This window comes from Molothrus aeneus, chromosome 7 (genome assembly GCF_037042795.1).
Source record: "Molothrus aeneus isolate 106 chromosome 7, BPBGC_Maene_1.0, whole genome shotgun sequence".
In the NCBI taxonomy this organism is placed as follows: Eukaryota; Metazoa; Chordata; class Aves; order Passeriformes; family Icteridae; genus Molothrus; species Molothrus aeneus.
The window spans coordinates 32953756-32973253 of record NC_089652.1 but is presented as its reverse complement, the minus strand read 5'-3'; the positions used below and the strand labels follow the sequence as shown (position 1 = coordinate 32973253).

Here is a 19498-nt window from a genome sequence, read left to right as displayed (position 1 = left end):
CAAAGACATAACTTCCAACTTTGAACAATTTCTTTCCTTTAATATCCTCTGAAAGGCTTTTGAAACTGGCAACTCTAATGTGTGTGGGAATAAGCAACACATGATGGCAATAAGTTTGCTATTAATGGAAGGAGTCTGCTGTGTCTGTGGGTAACAAACCCCAGTATCTTTTCATTACAAAGGAGCTTATTGTTACCTTATCACTTACTGTGGGATTTTACTTTGCCTCTCTGGTGATCTGTCTGATCTATTAAGGAGAGCACTGAGCTATGGACAACATACACTTTATAGCAGTTTTATATTTCTGTAGTCCCTGCTGCTTCTGTTAGCCTACTTCCAATGAATTTCAAAATAGAAATAGAAATAAGGAAAAAGAAGAAGGAAAAAAAAATCCAAGGAGTATTTACCAAGTTTCTCACAGGAAAATAAAATTAACTGTTAGGAAAATGAGGCAAGTTCATACTCAGGAGCTGGAAGTGGTGCTGCATTCCAGGACATGACTGCTGCAGCAATAGTTGTGCAGAAAAACAACTGAATCCACCATCTCTAGCACCTCCCAAATAAATCTTTGTATGATACCACTGAAGTACTTCTACATATATATATATTCAAATTCTTCATAACATATATATGGAGTTCCTTCAGCATGACTGTTTCCGTCCTATTAATTAATTTTCATGGCTGAATCTGAAACATAGGGCAGACAAAACTAAACAGTACTTCATCAGTGTTAATTAGTGCTAGAGAATTAATCAGCAGACGTAGGAAATCACTATGCACTTTTCAGAAATGCATACAGCATTAAGTAGCATTTAAATAGATGCTGATCTTCCTTTAAGAGTAGTAATTTAAAGATTATTTTCCTCTGATGGGATACTTCAATATTGAATATACAGAGATTAATGTTCAAGGGAACCTGTGCTGTGTTGAAGGGAAATGTTGCTAAAAATAGCAATTTTTATTTAACAAACGTTTCTACAGCAACCAGAGTCTCAGAAAGAATGAAAAAGTTTTGAAAATATCCATGACATCTGAGTTCTCTGATGTCTACACACTGTCCAGGTGGGATTATTACTCCAGGGCTTCCTGTGTTCTGGGAGATAACAATTTCTTCATATAAAAAATATGGTGCTTCAGGTCAAATTCCGCTGATATGTGAGCATTTCTCCCTCAGTCCTCAAGAAGGTCAAGGATTGCCTACAAAAGGTGACCCAAGGTGTGGTGCCAGAGATAACTCCTATCTTTACCTTCTTCACCAGCACAGGAACTCTGGATCCTGACTCAGAACACAGCACAGAGAGCTCTGTTGGCTATCAGAACGTGGCTCACCTGATTCTTGAGGTCCAGCTTGGGGCAGGGACGACCTCCATTGTAGGGCTTCTCCTTGAGCCACTTGGATCGGACTCTCACCCCCGGTCCACAGGAGGAGCTGCAAGGAGACCAACTGGACCAATCGCTTAATCTGCAATCAAACGGGCACGGGACCGTGCAAGGCTCTTCAATGTAACCTAAACCAAAGATTTAAGACAGGTTTTAATCACTGCAACTGACCAACTCCCATCCTCTGATGCGACCTGTGCTACCAACACAAAACAAGAACTTCTTAAGGGGAAGGCATTTGGCAGACTGACACCACCATCCAACGCGAGGTTATGGTGTTACTTGTGAAGAACAGCAGTGACTAAAATTAATTTCTACTTGGTTTAGTCCAAAGAAGGCAGTGATAAAAAGGAATTATGTAAAGGACACACGCTGGCAAAAGTATCTGTTGTGAAGCTGGTGGTAACCAATATGTGGTAATTACCTTCATAATTAGACTGTGGCCATCCATGACAAATTCTGGAGAATTAAGTGTACAGCTCTGTTGTGTACTCCTTCTCCATTACACTGACCATCTCCAGAGCTGGCACAGGCAGGAGACAGACACAGGCTCTCTCCCCAGCAGAGAGAACCACAGGATGAGGGAGGCAACAGAGCTCTTCTCTTGGCAGCTCCCATCAGATGTGTGAGGGACCTGCCTGCCAGCTGGAACAGTATGGGATTTATTCTTAGGAGAAGCAGATGAAACCTGCTTCCCACACCTCACAAGTTCTCTTTGTACCTCTTTCCAAATGCTTTGCTTTTTATAGGTTTCAAAAATGGCATTTTAAAGCTTTACATTCACCTTAAGCTGGTTTGACATGAAAGTCCTTACAAGATCATCATCCCTTACAATCACAACACCAATCACAACACCAGACATCTGCAGCACCAGCACCTCATGAATTAAAATCCAACAGGCTCCTCCAAAAAGGCACAACCCCACAGCTATTTTATGAGCTGGCATATGGGAAGAGAGACTTTGCAGAGCCCAGCAGTGGCTGTGGAGCTCTTGGTGTGCAGAACAGCAGTAGAGGGTGGCCAAGCCCTGAGGATCTCCAGGGAATTAGTGGCACCAGTCCTGGGTTGGCAGTGTGGAATAATTCCTGCACCTTCCTACTTACCATGCTGCATTCATTCTCCCCTGGTTCCTATTATCTGCTTGTCATGTCTGTATGTATTATTTTAATTTAAACAAAAAAGAGATTTCATGTTAGATCATGAAAGCCAGTGGCTGCTCAGATCAGCCTTTATTAGAGGCAGCTTCATCCCTCTGACAGCTCTGGCAATGATGGTTATAGAAATAACTGAACTTCATCCCTACCACTGTTCTGATGTTTCTCATTTTTATGCCCTTTATTTCTGTTTGGTTTGCATCATGCGAACACTCCCTCTCGATTCCTCACCTACAGAATACCAAATTAACTCATTTTGTGACTCTTTTAGGAAGGGTTTCCCCCATCTACCCAGGTGACAATCACTGCAGCATGGAGAGGAAAAAAACACCGAAACAACAAAACTCAAACCAGAAGCAGCTGCTGTCCAAAACCTCCAGACAACAACCCCAGACAACCATGGACACCAAGGCTGAGGCACAGAGATTAATCTGGTTGGACTTACTGGCTGAACCATGCCCAAGCCTGCTGCTCACTCTGAACCAGAACTATGTCACAGCCTGGGAATCAACCCACAGCAGCAACTCGCTGCCTCCCTCCTGCTCTTCACTCTGAAGTCAGTATCAAGAAAGGTTTCAAGCTCATTTAGGCATCCATCCGCTGAAAAATATCTTCCTTCTAGAGGTACAAGAAATACTGATGTTGCTTTTGTAAACAGTGCCTTAAAAAACGGCAGCAGCAACAGCTCCTTCAGCTCAGTGCTGCTCTATTTCTCCTCTCCTGATTCCCTGTGATGGTGCTGTTCCTGTTTCTTTATGGCGGCCACCCCGCAGCCTGACAGCTGCAATCATTTCCCCCCCTAACTCACGCTGTAACTCTTCCCCAGTGCTGCAGACCTGTGCCCATACAGACTGCTCTGGTTGTCTTTGCTGCCTCTGATCTCTCTCTGCTGTGGTGCCGCTTCATTTGCAGCTCCAAAGCCACTGGGATTGGGTATCTTAATTATTTCTGACTGAATCCATTCCAGTGATATTAGAATGTTTTAGATATTTCAACTTTGTGTGCTTTGTATGCTCACCTCAGTGAGATGACATCCATGCACACACACACACAAATATTTCTAAAACAGACTCACTTTTTTCCCCCAAATAAAACTCTCAAATAACCCACTGATATTCTGTTCCACCTGCTTAGGTTGCCACTCAAAGCAATTCATAATACATTATGATAAGTAAAAGAAATTTTCTCATGATAGATTTATGAGAAGCATTTCTTAGGCAGTTCTCTAAAGAGTTCTGTTCCACCCCTGTAAGAAATATCATCTTTCCTTGGGCTGTGTGACAGCCTGGGTAATTAACTCTCAACAGAAACAAAGAAAGTGCCTTGTTTCAAAGTAGGATTAGTCAGAGGGGTTATCAACTTATCAGAGAAGGTAAAACGGGCTAAGTCTTTAGGCAGCTCAAGATCTATGTCTATAATAAAAAGAAATATAAGACAAAAAAAAAAAGAAACAGACTATAAAAAATAAGATTAAGAAGAAGTTATAATAAACATCTTTCTTATATACAAGAAAGAAGATTTTACAATGAACATGGTAGAATACTGGCACAGGTAGCTCAGAGAACCTGTGGGTGTCCCATCCCTGGAAGTGTTCAAGGCCAGGTTGGATGGGGCTTGGAGCAACCTGGTGGAGCTCACTGGGTTCACATGATGACCTTTAAAAGGTCCCTTCCAACAGAGACTGTTCTGTGAAGACTGAAGAACCTGCTGTATTCCATCCCCAGAAGTGCTGTGAGTTCTCCCTCAGTGAACCACAGAATTTCCAAAGATATCCCATTCAAGCTCTCCTCACAGACTGCCATTACTCTTCTATCAACCACTTAGGGTTAATCCTACACTAAGGTGTTCATTCATAGAGCAAAGATTTCATTCAACCAAAATTTTCTCCAAAAATGTTCCTGTGATGTGCACTCTCTTGCTCAGACAGAGAATGCCTTTATGGCTATCTTTTTATGATGAGTAGTAAAATAACATTGTACTCAGCTCATCCATTGCCTGTGAGACCAGGATATTTTTTTTTTCTCTAGGAGCCAAGCAATAACTTGCTGTTGTCAGGGGACTTAAAAGACCCACAATAATCCTAGTTTTGGCATGCCTAGAAAACTTGTAGCTTTGGCATGATGCACAATACTAAACAAACAAAAGCCCCAAGGCCAATGTGCTATTAAAACAATCCATTAATAAAGAGCTCTACATTCAAGCCACTATCCAGAGAAATAACCTTACCATAACAAAATATGAATAAAGTAAATAACATTTCTGAGCTACTGTTGCTCAGCTTGGGAGACCAACTCAAGGCTGAGTTTACACAGCTGGTTTTGTCAGTGTCATCCTTAAATTTCCTTCTCATCCATCACATCCCTCATTTTTCTCCCCTCTGTAAAACCTGGTACCAAACAGGTTGTTTCCACAGAAAAAGATGTTCTCTACTTTTCAGCCATGTTCAGCCTGCTTTCCATGTATTCTTAAGATTATTTCTTGAAGCTTCCTCTAACTTCCTTTTAAGAATTATTATTACTATCATTATTCCTCAAAATCTCAAACACTGTTAAAATAAAGCTCATTTGATTCAGACAGAGCAGATGAGAACCTTTGTCCTAGTGGGGCCAACAGCAGGCTCCTGAACATCACAGAGTTGAGCTGCACACGCAGATGTACAGGAGGTAATGACAAGAACACCAGGTTATTTAAGTGGGTACTTTGAAACATGCTACTGGGAATTGGCAGAGAAAATTGATTTGGTTGGCCAAATAAGCCTTTTCTACATTTAAGTGCTATTGTTTTTCTACTTTTCTACACTGTCAACGCAGTGGGATGAGCAAATGCATTTATCTAGACTGCACAGCTCATTTTACTATGATTTATTCATTAAGAACAGTGTGTTTGTGGCTCAACAAGCCACAAATGGAGTCTCTAAAGTGTCTCTAACAAACAAAGCACCCACAGATCACACAGGATGTCCTGGGAATGCTCAGACACACAATGTGGCAGCCCTGACTCACCTCAATTCTCCTGTGCAGCCCAGAGACAAAGCAACAGCAGGAGGATAAAGTGAGGACCATGCTCTGGAGGCTGTCATGGAATCACAGAAGGTTTGGGTTGGAAGGGACCTTAAACCTCAAAGCTCATCTTGTTCTACCTCCCTGCCATGGGCAGGAACGTCTTCCACTATCCCAGGTTGCTCCAAGCTCTGTCCAATCCGGCCTTGGACAGTTCCAGGGATGGGGCATCCACAGCTCCTCTGGGCACCCTGTGCCAGTGTCAGAGAGGCACAAATACATGGTGCAAAAATTCCTATTGTCCCATTTTTGTTGTGCCACCCAGCAGAGCCAAGGCAAGAGCAGGGAGGCAGCTGGGTGATGGGCTGGGGGATGTCAGTGATGCCACAGGGGGCTGTGCTGGGAGAAGAAGGACATCAGTGGTTTTACAAGCAAACATCAGGGACACTTCCACCTGACTGCTGCACTTCCAAAAGATAAATTTGCTGTGGGTGCAAGGTCTGCACACAGTGTTAAACAACAGTGCCAGCAGCATTCCAAGAGGCTGGTTTAAAAGTGATGTGAAAATAAACATTTCTCCAGCAGCTTTGGAAACAGATGCACCTCTAATTGAATTGGCTTTAAACTCATTTGTATCCTCTCTAACATATTTCATGGTTTCAATTAACAAACTTCTAGCAGTTCTACCCTTGTTAGTAAACCTTGAGGTGCTTCATAAAACTCAAGGTCATTACTGTGAGAGGGACAATTCTGTGCATCACCACAGCTGCCACTGGTAATAACACAGCTAATTTCCCTTGGAGTCTGTGGGACAGGAGAGATCACCCTTTAACAAACTAGGGAGCAGCAGAGTGGACAGTGACACAGGAGAAATGTTTCTAATTACACAGACCAAAGGTAGAGGGGGAAAAAAAAATTGATTCATTTTGCAATTAATATTCACATTCACTTGATTACTGACTGTGAAATATCACAAAATAACATCAGTAAATCCAAGCAGTGCTAAAAATGTAATAGCTAAAGACTTTATAAAGGAGACCTGGTGGACCACAGCATTTGGTGGGCCAAATTCTGCTGAGCTGAAGCTCTGGGATCTCCTGCAAGGCAAACCTCTTGCTTTACCTCAGGTTAAAACTCAGCACGGAGTACAGACTGCAGCTCAGAGACTTAACTCCACCAGCTGATCATAGTTCTGTGGCTGAGGCTTTCCCAGTGTGCCAAGAATAAGGCAGCCACTGGCCATGGGCCACATGGCACAAACAAAAGCTCCAGAAGCTTGTGAGCTGCAAGAGGAGCACCTCGTCCCAAATAATCCCTGCTCAAAACCTAAATCCTGCTTCAAGGCAGAAAATTATTAACTGAAGGGAACTAAACATAGTAAGTCTGGGAGACTTAAGTTGCTAAAAACTTGAGTTGCAGCTGAAAAGGATTTAATCTTGCCACAGAACAAATGTTTAATCTTCTTTTTTTACAGTACACAAGGATTTGAGAGATTTTACACATTATTAGTTTGCGGAGAAATTTAGGAGATAATCTAATTTACATTCAGTAAATGCACAGCCAAAAAACCCAGCAAAAATAACTTCCACATCAAATATTTTGCAAGGCTCAAATAATGGACCCTTAGCTAATTTATTCCCACTTACTCCACAAAAGATACACACGCTCACGTTATCTCCTAGCAGACTGATTAGAGATTCTAAATAGACCAGAGAGGACTTGTAAAGAAGGCTGGTAAGTTTAACTCAACATTATTGTTATTGAAATTCATCCAAAGGTTGGTTTTATTGCTCAATTTCACAGACTCTATAAATCCCGAGGAGGCAGTTGGGTTGATGCTGACTTTGCATTATGATTTCTAATTTCTTTTGATTCTGCATTACAGTTTTCTTCCTTAAAGAACTTCCAAGCATACACTTGGCATTAGATACAAGCCCTGGTAGTTGATATATTTAATCTTTTAACTCAATAAGGAAATCTTCATCAATTAGCACTTTCCTTGTAACAGACTGCAGAACAAGCTGAGAACTCTTCCAGAGAAGGAGCCTCATCTGCTGCCTTCTGAGTGCAAATAAATAGAGCAAATAAATAGGACTGCACAGTGTACATTCATCTCACAGGGAACATGTGATGCAGGAGGGCAGAAATCCACTGCACAAGTCTGTCCAGGCTCCAAAACCAGCTCTGGGAATGATGCTCCCTTTTCCCAGGGCTGCCCTCCCATGGTGAAGGGCTGGCCTGGCTGCTTGGGAGCCCTGACATCTTAACAAAGTCCTTACTCAAATAAAAAACCATCCACTGGGATCAATAGCAGTTAGGGGAGTAGCTCAGCTGTGTTTTTCTGTATACTTTGCTCATCACTCTGTCACTGGGAAAATCATCTGTTTTCTTCAAATAAAACAGAGTAGCTTTTTTTTTTTCTCTCCTTAGCAGTGTTGGAATCCTCAATACATCAGGAAAAAGACTCAGACCACTGTATTATTATGGATTGTTTACCATATATTTTTTTCAGGCTACTCAATTAATAGTACGAGCATGTTTTTAAAACAAACCTGAAACTGTGTTTATTTTTTATTATTATTATGATATTTACACAAGAAAACAAGACTTTTTTTAAAGTCTGAACACAATGAAACTGTCCACAGACCATCAAATTCCCTTTTCTCCTCCACCTGACTTCTCTCAGAGGCCTGATGGCACAGCAGCTCTGAAAACAGATGTGCACTGCAGAGTGCTCTGAAGATCAATACAGACTTGGGCAATTTGGACCTGGCAGGAAGAATCTTCCAGAGCCAAGGGTCCATCACTGGGAGAAAGCTGCTACCAAATGTCACTGCAAGTATCTACCTCCCTCAGTAAATCATAGATGTCCTGAAGGTCAATGGTTTCAGGCTCTGCTGGAGCACACTAAGAAACTCAATTTCCGACTTTGGGGCCCTCCATGGAGAGCATCTTTCTGCCAGTTTCTGAAGCCATGACATTGGGCACTGTCAACACAATATGCCACCTCATTTCTGCTGCCAAGCTGTGACCCCAAGACACAGACAAGCCTCATTTAGACAACTTGCCTTGGACAACAACATTATGGCTTTCATTTGACAGAATGGGACATGGAGATGCATCTCTCTGCATCCTGATAATTAGCATGTATTCTGCATTACAATACTGCTTTTATTTCAGGCAAAATAAACCAGCAGATGACTCTGCAGAAGACAGGAACACTAATTAGATCAGTGCACAATTAATATTATCAAGAGGGCTCACAGCAGCATGAAAAAGTTTTTTTTCTTTAAATGTACATTCCTAGTTCTTTAATTTAGAAACTCAAGGGCCTCTGCTCACGAGCAGGTCACACAGGCACTGGAAAGGCAGGGGAAGGTTGTGAGCCAGCTGTGACCTCCACAGCCCCCTCCCCAGTGTCACAGGAGGTGAATGACATAGTGACCCCCCAAATCAATACATTAAAATCAATACTCTGCCTCAATCCCTTCTCCCATCAACACTAAATGAGAAGCCCAACTGCACATTTAATTATACAGGTGCTGTTTTAAGGATGCCACTAACCATTACCAGCACCAGGAAGATCCATGAGTGCTTTCCCAAAATCCAGGTAGCTGCTGCCAGGCCCCCTCTGCCTGCATAAGGAGTTTCATTCCCCCTATTAGAGGTCACCTTGCTGCAGAAGCATCTGACCTCCATGAATAAAGCTGTACTATAAAAAACATCTGACAAAAACACGATTTTGCAGAAGGGAACAGTCCTGGTTCTCCACAGCTCAGGCACGGGGAGAGCAGTGACTCATTTATATGATGGAAAACCTTGAGAGGGAAACAGGACGTTTTTGTGACAGTAGCAGGCCCCAGCACAGAGTATTGATGTACTGAATTTCTGATAGACTTTTGTTTCCATTTTGCAGTGTGACTTTGAGCTCCCTGGTTGTGTAGTTCAATCTCCTGTGCTGGAGGACTTCAGTGAATTCAGAAGCAGAAGGCAATGCAATCCTGTTAAACAACACTATTGTTAGTGGTCACTCCCCCATGTTAACCAAATACAAATGAGAGCCAAGATGTCACAGTGGGAATATCTGTCTGCACTGAGGGATATTTGAAGATTTGCAAACCAGCCTCTCAGTAATTTAATTTGCACCATCCTCATTTGCAAACCTTGGAGGACAGAGAGCTATTAAAGTGTATTTCAGGCCCAGGAACAGACTAAGGTTGGATAAATTCTCTACTACCCATCAGTATCACAAGGATAATCCTCAGAACAGACTGAGCTGAAGTTTAGGTTTAATTTTAATTAAGTTGCTTCTGAAAATTTTCAGAATGTGTCAGACATTAAACCCTTTAATGTCCACTGAACTCCACCACAGTACCTACTATGTCCAGCTGCCACAGGGCTCCTCAACAGTGGTAAAGATATGGAATTGTCACTCTCCACTCAAAAATTATTTGTCATCCTTTTTTTTGCTTAAAACTCCTGCTCATCAGAGCTGTGCAAAAGGCAAAAAGGTTTAAAAATGCTGCAAAAACTCCCACATAAGACATGAGAGAAATCCTACGAACTCCCACTTCACTTCCCAGTGCAGCCACACATCTCAGAGGGATCATGAAGCTCTCCATGAGCAGTAGAAGTACAGAGGTCTTAGAACTAGAATACGTAATTCATGAACAGGATTAGGCTAAATATTTCTTCATACTTCCAATATAGCATATTAAATGGAATGACATGTAGGGAGAGAAAAATGTTAATTCTAGGTCTATCTTTGTATGGTAACATTTTATTAGAGCCTTGCCTCATAACAGGCTGTATTTGTGACAAATGTGTTATTAAGGCCAAAGAGACGGGCCACATTTCAAGGAAATTCTCTTTCCACAGCCTGCTGCAGAAATCAGGGCAGGAGATCACCCAGTGCATTAACCTGCTATCACAGCTCTCCTAAAGCTCCCATACACTATTTCTACACTGAGTTACAATTTCTACACTAAAAACATTCCCAAGTCCCATGGAAGAGCTTTAATCAATCTGTAAAAAAACACAAAACAAAAAATCCCCTAACTGAGCCCAATAATAGAAACAAAAGTGATGGACATGAGCAAGGGTGGGCAGAGGTGGTCCAGCAAGAGGCAGCTGATGGTGAATGTCAAACATGAGAAAGTCTCTTTGAGGGCAGTAAAAAGCCATTCCTTCATAAAGTCTGGCACTGCCACCTCTTCAAAGGGGTCATTTTATGGAATGCAGCAAAAAGCATAAAAGAAATTTGGGCAAGAAGATAAGCAATAAAGATGTGCATTTAGAGCCAAGGAGTAACAACAGACATCACTCTGACTAAATGCAGCACTTACAGAAGATGCTGCTCCAAAAGCCAAGTCTCTAAATATTTTTTCTTAAGATGCATGCTTCCTTTCTCTAAGAAGATAAAGACCTAGAAGAATGTGCATTTCTGTGTACTAATGCCTCAGGGGAAGTCTCACCTTGCCTTAAATAAGCTTCTTTGATAGCCAGTTTGACCCATTCAGAAATAACTTTTTTGATGGCTGTTTATCTTTGATTCTGTTGCCAGAAAAACATAGAGAACTCAATGTCTGAACAGTTGTCCTGTGATCCAATTTCATTTGATAAGTCTTTTAACATCCATAAAGGAAGAACCGTGGCCAAATTTTCTTATGGTGAACAGATTTTGAAAATGAAAAGAAAAAACCAGCAAAGGAAAATATAAGGAATAAATCATCATTCTTTGAGCACTGTTTTGGGAGCAGTATGTAAAAATCCTGTAGTCAAACAAGAAGTGGAGGCCAGGTCCTTCCCAGGCTCTGTGTCTGTGTTACAGCTCCCCTGGCAGCCACAGCTGTAATTAAAAGTGTCACCACACACCCAAGGAGACATGTAGGAATGTCAGAGAGAGTCCAGAGCAGAACCCAGCCAGGATTTCAGAGCTAAATTTAGAAGCTATTTAGCTGTGAGAGAGCAGAAAACAGTCAAAGGTGGCAATGGCTTCAAAGAGTCCTGAAGTGGGGACTCGAGGGCAGGACAGTCCTGTGATCCAGCCTTAATTCCCATGTCAGGGGATGGGATAGACAGAAAATAAGGTGAATTTTTAGCTGAAGCTTCTTCCTCAAGCAGTCCTTGAAAAGCTTTCCAGTAGCAATATAGCCATGTAATAAAAAGGACACAGAGACTGTGCTGGTTTTGGCTGGAGTAGAGTTAATTTTCGTCACAGTTTCTGGTATGGGGCTGTGTTTTGGATCTGTGCTGCAGTGTTGATAAAACAAGGATGTCTTTGTTATCTTTGGGAAGTGATTACAGAGAGCCTAGCTGGGTTCTGAAATCAACAGGTTGTACTAAATACTGAAATTTCAGTATAAAATGTCACTCAGACTAAGAACAAAATTAAACTTTGGAATATTTTCCAAAACACAGAGAGATGTCTGTTCAGAAAAGTTCCAATTTCTGAAGGTTTTCAAAATCAGGGTTTCTACAATTTCACTCTTATAAATAAAATTTACCAGATGTGCAAAAATGCGTACCACAGTAATTACTAAAACTGATACACTTCCAAAAATAAACAAGCACCTATTCAATGTTGCATTTTCAACCTTTTTTTTCATTTTTTTCTCACAAAACCTTGTAGGAGCAGCAAGTTTGCTTTCAGATCAGGACAGATCTGACTCATATTCCTTTAACCTATTAGGCTCTGCTTATGGCTTTTGAGCTATAAAAATAAAAAATTGCAGAATGATTATTAAAATCTAGGATTTAAAAAATACCTGAAAACAGTTCATTTTCTCCTAAAATGAGGGGAGTCAATCCCAGCATTTTCATTTTAGGATGGGTTTGTCCACCAGAAGCTGGAGCTCACAGAAGGAGACACTGCACTCTTGAGAGTAAGGAGGTGTCTGAGCATCCCTGCTGTGCCCTTCATAAATTCAGAGATAATTAAAGCTTTTTAAGGTGAGTGCAGGTCACAGCTAAGCGCTCTGTGATTTAAAACCAGGATCTATTTGTCTGTGGTGCCTTTTTCTTCCAGGTTCCTGTTGTTGTGAGCATAGCAGAATTTGAATAGGATAAGCACTGTTCATAAACTCCTGCTTTCCATAAATTGCTCGTCGGATCAAAAGCAGAACCTCCATGCAAGTGCACAGAAATCTCCAGCTTTGATTTGGAACAGATGAGGCACCCTGTGTTCCTCTAAGATTAAAAAAACCCTGTTGGCATCGCACACAAGAGAGAAGGAAAGGGATGACGGGAAATTGTTCAAAACAAAGGAGATGGAAATTCAAAAATAGTATGAGCAGCTCAGATGACAGATTGAGAAGCGGATGAACTGCAATTAAAAGGACAATTTCATGGCCAAAGAGGATGCTCCAGACACAGTAAGAAAATGAAGACCCTCTGGACTAGCAGCGAGCTCAACTCAGTGTAAGAAGTCTTCTGATGGGAAGGAAAATGGAGGCAAACTACCAATTATAATTTTGCAATGCATTTAGAGGTAGTTACCTCTATCCGTGATTTCATAGGTGCATTTCCAAATTAAAGGAAGAAAAGCAAGGGCGAACTAAACCTGGGAGAAAATCACTAGCTCAACTGGAAAATGCAGATCACTCATTTCTCAAGCTTATTGAATGGGTGATCAAGGAAAAAGGTGACACCACCAAAATAAAGCAGTTTATCAGAAAAGATAGCTATAAAAAAAAAAGTGTACTTTTTTTCCTGGAGAAAAGATTTGGTATAGAAAGGAATAAAATCCAGAAAAGCCTGTGATTAGTATTTTTAAGCTTGTCATATCTAATGACCATGAGCTAACACACAATTAAATAGCAGTGAGGATGGGTAAATCAGTCAGTGGTGATCAGTGTGCCCACTACAGCTGACCCAAACTGTTGACACCAGGCTTGCTCAGCTCTGGTGGGTCAGGGCAAAGATCCCTCCCTCCAGCCTGGGCTTCAGGTCCTGACAGAACAAACTGTAGACCTCAGGCAGGCAGACAGAGCATTTCCAAAAAGGAACAGCTGGAATGCTTCTGTCTTGACTCTTTCTGGACCTTGGGATACTCTGCTTGCAGTAACTACACCAATGGGGAGAAAATGTCCATTTCCAGTTGGGAAGCTATGCTTCAAGGGTTAATATATTTGCAGATAATAGGCTTAGGACAGTTGGAGTCTAAACTTGTAGGAAACACAGATGAACAAACTGAACTGGGTTTTTGTTTAGGCTCCCCCCTCGCCCTCCAAGCTGCAAATGCAGAATCACTCCAAAAAGTCAGCGTCAGAGCAGGGCCCCAGAACCAGAACCCTTCTGAGCAGTTTATTTCTACACCAGACCCAAGTGAACTGTACATTCACTTGACAACTTTGATACTCTCACATAATAGGTCACATTGACCAAGTGAAATAAACCTTACTCAAGTCTAAGTTCACAAGGTTTCAGTCACGGAAAATGAAAATCACTGCAGCAAGAAGGCACGAGCCCAGAGTTTGCTCTCCAAAAAAGCTACAAGCTATTCTGTTCTACACCATTTTTATTGTCCTACACCATGTACTCAGGACATTATCAAACCTGGGACAAATTTGTTCCTACTCTTGAGGGCCAATTTACATCCCTACATCTCTCTTTCTACATTCTGCAGTTCTTCAAAAGGACGTATCAAAGAACTGAGGTCTAAGGCTTACATCTTCTCACTTCTGTTCTGGTTCAAGGGAAAGGAAGGAAAAGCACTGCAGAAGGAAAAAAGTAGGAAACAAAGAGAAGCCTGAAAGGAGTAAAAGAGGAACCTGCTTATCCCCACCTCATAAAGCAAGAACAATGCCCAGATACCACAGTGATTGCCATTCAATATATAAGACAATGAATTAATTAGCCATAATCATGGCCAGCCAGCAAATGTTAAAAGGTCACCTGATACTAATGGTGAGCAAGACAAACTGAGCTGCTTAAAAAAAACACTGACATGAATAATTTCTCAGGGCTTAGCAATTCTTCATGCTTCTGTAAATTGCTCTTCTCCATTATGTTTGAAAAGCATTCTGCTAATTATTAATTGGATAATGATTTGTTTCTATCACTAATTCAATAAGGTGTTCAGAAGTGGATTTTGAAAGTTCCCAGCTCTAGAGACCATAAATATCAGACTTGTCTTCGGGTAACCTTGGAAGGCAGGTCCCAGGTGATAGAAGTGGAGCCTGTGGAGCTTCTGCCCATTTTTAATCAGTCTATGCCCAAAGTCACTGACCACCCCTCTGCCTCTGACGTGGGCCCTGTGCCAGGGCAGTGCCACAATCATTTTTGCTCACATAAAAACCTGAAGACAACAAAGTGAACAATATTCCCCTGGAGTTACCACTCCCTACTACCTCCCTAAGAGAAGCCAGATCATTAAAAATGCCACATAAATACCACTGACAGAAAACAGGCTTCAAGGTTATTTAGAAAAACCCCACGCATAGACAACCTCCCCTTTTTAACAGTGATAAAAACCCTGAGTTTTTCAAAAGAGCAAGTCATGCCACAGGCAAACCCACCTTCAAAACCCAGCAGCTCCCTTTTTGCAGGAGAAAAGGTAATGTGGGGGAAAGGTATACTACTCCTCCTTCATGGGCCACAGAGGCACAATCAGTTGGTACAAAAGCACATTGTTGAAACACAAACCATGGAAAGCTGCTTTATGAACCTGTGCAGCCAGCTGGAACAGCCATCAACAGCTGCAAGAGGAATTCACTCCAGGACTGAATCACTTCATTAAGGTGGAGGGTTTTTTCCCTTTTATTACACGTGGCTCAGGCTGCTGATCCCCATCATGAAGACCCTCCAGAGAGCTGATTTCTCTGCTCCCTCATACCCTCAGGAGCACTTGTGGTGCTCACTGTATCACTTAATCTCCTCCTGAGACATCATTTCTCCCCCTCCCATCATACAGCTCATCAGCAGAATTCCAAACTGCTACATCCTGCTCCAAGCTGACCCAAGGTTTTTGGCTCTAAGTCAGAGAGCAGCAGTGGTTTGGGGGCAGCCCAGCTTGAGATTTTGCTCCTAAAATAAAGGCTTATGTATGTGATAAGTGATAGGACAAGGGAGAATGGCTTCAAATGCACAGGTATCAGGGTTAGATTTGATACCAGGAAGAAATTCTTAACTGTGTTGAAGTTCTAGCACAGGTTTCCAGAGAAGCTGTGGCTGCCCCATCCCTGGAAGTGTTCAAGGCCAGGTTGGACAGGGCTTGGAGCAACATGGGATAGTGGAAGGGAGCTGAAATGAGATGATATTTAAGGTCACTTCCAACTTAAACCATTCAATGAACTGCATATCATGGAAATTGGGAAAAAACACCCAAATGCAATGACACGCCCTGCTCTCCCTGATTTTAATTCTCCCCTCTTTCTGATATAGGTTACTAGATTATACAAGAAATGTAAGTATCCCAGGAAGCAGGGACATGAAAATATACTCTAAGAATTTATGAAAATACACTCCGTGAATCTGAGCTTAACACAGGCAGATAATTGTAGGAGGAGACCACTGGCTGCTGAAGCCATGTGTGCCTGGCATGAGGGACAGCAGGCGACATCACAGGCATTTTGTAATTAAATATAATTTTCTCTAGAAAATTGCAAATTCCTTCATTGAAAACAACCATGCAAACCTCCAAACTTAGTGAAAGGGAATAAAAAATTCTAAACAAGTAAAAGCAGAAGTAGGAGATATCTTCAAACAAAATGCTGACTGAAATAAATACACCTCCTCTGAAGCTTTTACTTTTACGGGATTTTTAGGGAAATGTCTCTGGTATTCTAGCACTGTAGCCAACTTTAGCCTTCTTGTGCTTCATTTCCATAGCAGAAATGCCAGCAGACCCTTACCCTGAGGAAAACTTCATTATTAAAGAGCAATAAGAAGATATTCAAGGAACTGTGTTCCACACCCAGGACAAACTTGTGAGAGCTATTCCAGCAAGCACACACCTCGCATAAGCTCCACCATGAGCCACAGAGTGCTATTCACAGGTGTTGGGGGGATAAGCTCCACCATGAGCCACAGAGTGCTATTCACACGTGTTGAGGGCTGTTCTACACTCCTTACCCGAAGTGCTGCAGCGAGATGGCTCCACCAGTCTGCCGCTCCTGTCGTAGCAGGCGATGGCTCGCAGCCGCACGCCCTGGCCACACTCCCTGGCCGCTCCCTGGGCCAGCATTCCCAGCTGCAGCTCGGCTGCACCCCCTCTGATAATGCAGTCAGACCAATTCCCATGGGGCTGGGAGGTGAACGCCTCGCAGGGGCACGGCTCCGTCTCAACTTGAGGATAAAGTTCCGTGTTCTGGCATTTGTCTCGCTTTCTGCTTCGCCCTGTTCCGACCACAGAAATCGGCGCGTTAGCTCAACTTCTGCTGCTCTTGATAACAACGCCTCATATTATTTATACTTGCATGAATTCAACACATTAGAACCAAGACAATCTGAATGTTAATATTCAGGGATGTTTCTGAAGCATCTATTAGCTGCTGCCAGTGCTCTGGCGTGCAAGGACAACGTACTTATCTCCAGGGGCAACCAGAGAACTTGGAAATACTGTTCTGATGGGTAGATCAAGGAGTAAAATACAAAGTCTTACTCTAGAAATGGTCTGCCCAGAAACTGCTTTGTAATTTCATATAATATCATTTTCCCCTAATTATCTGATGGAAATAAATTGATTGTTTTGTCTCTATTTGTTCGCAATCAATGGTTGCCAGGAGAACTTCCAGAGGACCCTAAATTAGCTACAACTTCTATGAGATTTCTTTACAAATTAGTTAAAGATGAGCTGTGCACACAAACCATGCTTTGAAGAAAACAGAAAAAGATAATCCTCGGTAAATTATTAGTGCTGGAAAGTATTTCAATGGTTGTGCTTGCTTTTATGTTTTCCTTTGCTCTGTTCCTTCAACAGGTTTTAAAAGAAAGCTCTTTCAGTAGTTTTAGGAAGCAGGAGGAGCATCCAAATAAACCCACAGTACAGCTCTCTGCAATTGCACTCTCCATGCCCTCGTCCTGCAGGACTTCAAGGCATGAGAAGGGGTCGGTCCCCAGTACAAGAAGAAATAATGCAAAACAGAGAGTTCAAGCTCTCTGCATCCCTATAACTGCTCAAGGGAACAAATGTCTGTGCACAGCCTCCAAAGATAAAAATCAATGCTTTTCTTGGCACAGGTCAGCCAGCGTGCCGTGGAACAATCTTGATGCTGGCTGAGCTCAGTAATGTCTTTGCATTTGGCATCAGCAACAAACTGTATCTGTATGCCATCCTCAAAATATTCCTTGGGAATCTTGGATGCACTAAAAACACTTTTGCAGAAGGTTTTTAAAGCTTTGATCCCAGAAGAAATGTTTTCTCTTCATTGCACACAAATAAGATACTAAAACCAAAAGATAACTTGTATAACTCAACAACCCCCTTTCCAGTGTGGAACCATGAGCCATTTCACTACAGACAAGCTGGGTCTCATCAAAGCCTGTTTCCATACACATATGTACCTGCCAAGGAAAGGCCCCTGACTGTAGACCCTTAGTATCACCATCCTTCAAGCCTCAGCTCCTTCAAAATGGTATTTTCAGAGTTCTGGGGAATGTAGAATTTGCCAGCACAAAATGATGCAAAAAAAAAATCAATCAGCATCTTTATAGTTTGGTAGATAAATCTATGTTTACATTTTAAAGTATATATTTATGAGGAAATGCAGGTACAGCTCCCCATACTTTAAGGAAAGTCTTTTAAGAGACTTTAACTAGATTGAGAGCTCTCTAATGGCATTTCCAGCCTTTTCTGTTTGAGAAGCCACAAACTCTGTATGTTCAGTTGTGTGCTCTGCATTGTGTTAGTAAACATGGGAATTTGGGATTTGCCCATGTTTTGCCACCATGACACAAAGCACAACACACTGAGGTAAGGATGTCAATAATCTCATACTAATGTGACTGGTTTTTTTAACAACTTGCCCTGCCATCTGTTTTCTTGGAATCTTCCCCCTAAATGAAGCTGCTATGAAAGCTCTATTTTAAGGGGAAAAGTGACATTGATCCCATACTCTTCACATAGAATAGAAATAGAAATATTTTTAGAATTAGTGGTAGTGTATTTTTATCATCTTTACAGACTGCTTTAAAGATTGCTGCTAAAAATACCATCTCCAAAATTTTTTGAGTACATAAACCCGTCAATTAAATAGAATTTTCTTTTTTAATTACATTTCTGACAAACATTATATATATTATATATTATCAGGTATATATATATATATATATATATATATACCTGATAATATATATATATATATATATATATATATATATATATATATATATATAAATATATATAAAATATATATATTATATATATATATATATTATATATATATAATATATATATATTATAACAAACATTATATATATTAAATATTATCAGGTAATACATACTGTAAATAAAAATTATAGGAAACATTAAAAATACAGAAAGTGTTTTGTATCCATAATGCAGAGAATTAACTGACTGTATTAATTAACTGAAGACTCACCTAAAAACGGTGTTCCCATTATTATGACTTTGAATTTTGATATGTTCTGTAATAAGTCTTTCACTTAAAGTAATGACTAATTTCATATGTAGAGTCAATGACAAATTACAAAGTAAAATGAATTATACTATTAAAAATTGAGTGGAGAGCAAGCAAATACTTAGCAAACAATTAGAAGATTTCCACTAAATGACATTATCAATGAACTCTTATAATGAAGCCAAAGCATTCGCTTGAGAACAGACACACGCAGTTGATGAACAAGAGGTACAATTCATGCACACTTACAGAGAGGTGAAATGCAAATGGATAAAGGTCTCTTAACATCAAAAAATACTTTTGAAAATAGCATTTTCCTTAATCTTTGAGTTCCTGCAGATGAGATTTTTTTCAAGACTTCTGTCTATCTCTATTTTTCCAGAAG

At 41.1% G+C, this 19498-nt stretch overlaps 1 protein-coding gene across 2 annotated transcripts in view; it reads right to left on the bottom strand.

Annotated features, from left to right (window-relative positions):
- THSD7B (thrombospondin type 1 domain containing 7B) overlaps positions 1–19498 on the bottom strand; it is a 299199-nt gene that overhangs the window by 74881 nt on the left and 204820 nt on the right. For both annotated transcript variants that reach the window (XM_066553613.1, XM_066553614.1), the window contains exons 15-16: positions 16607–16870; positions 1330–1508 (exon numbers count right to left, since the gene is read on the bottom strand). In XM_066553613.1, coding sequence (XP_066409710.1) covers positions 1330–1508; positions 16607–16870 — 443 coding nt within the window. The remainder of the gene's footprint in view (positions 1–1329; positions 1509–16606; positions 16871–19498) is intronic.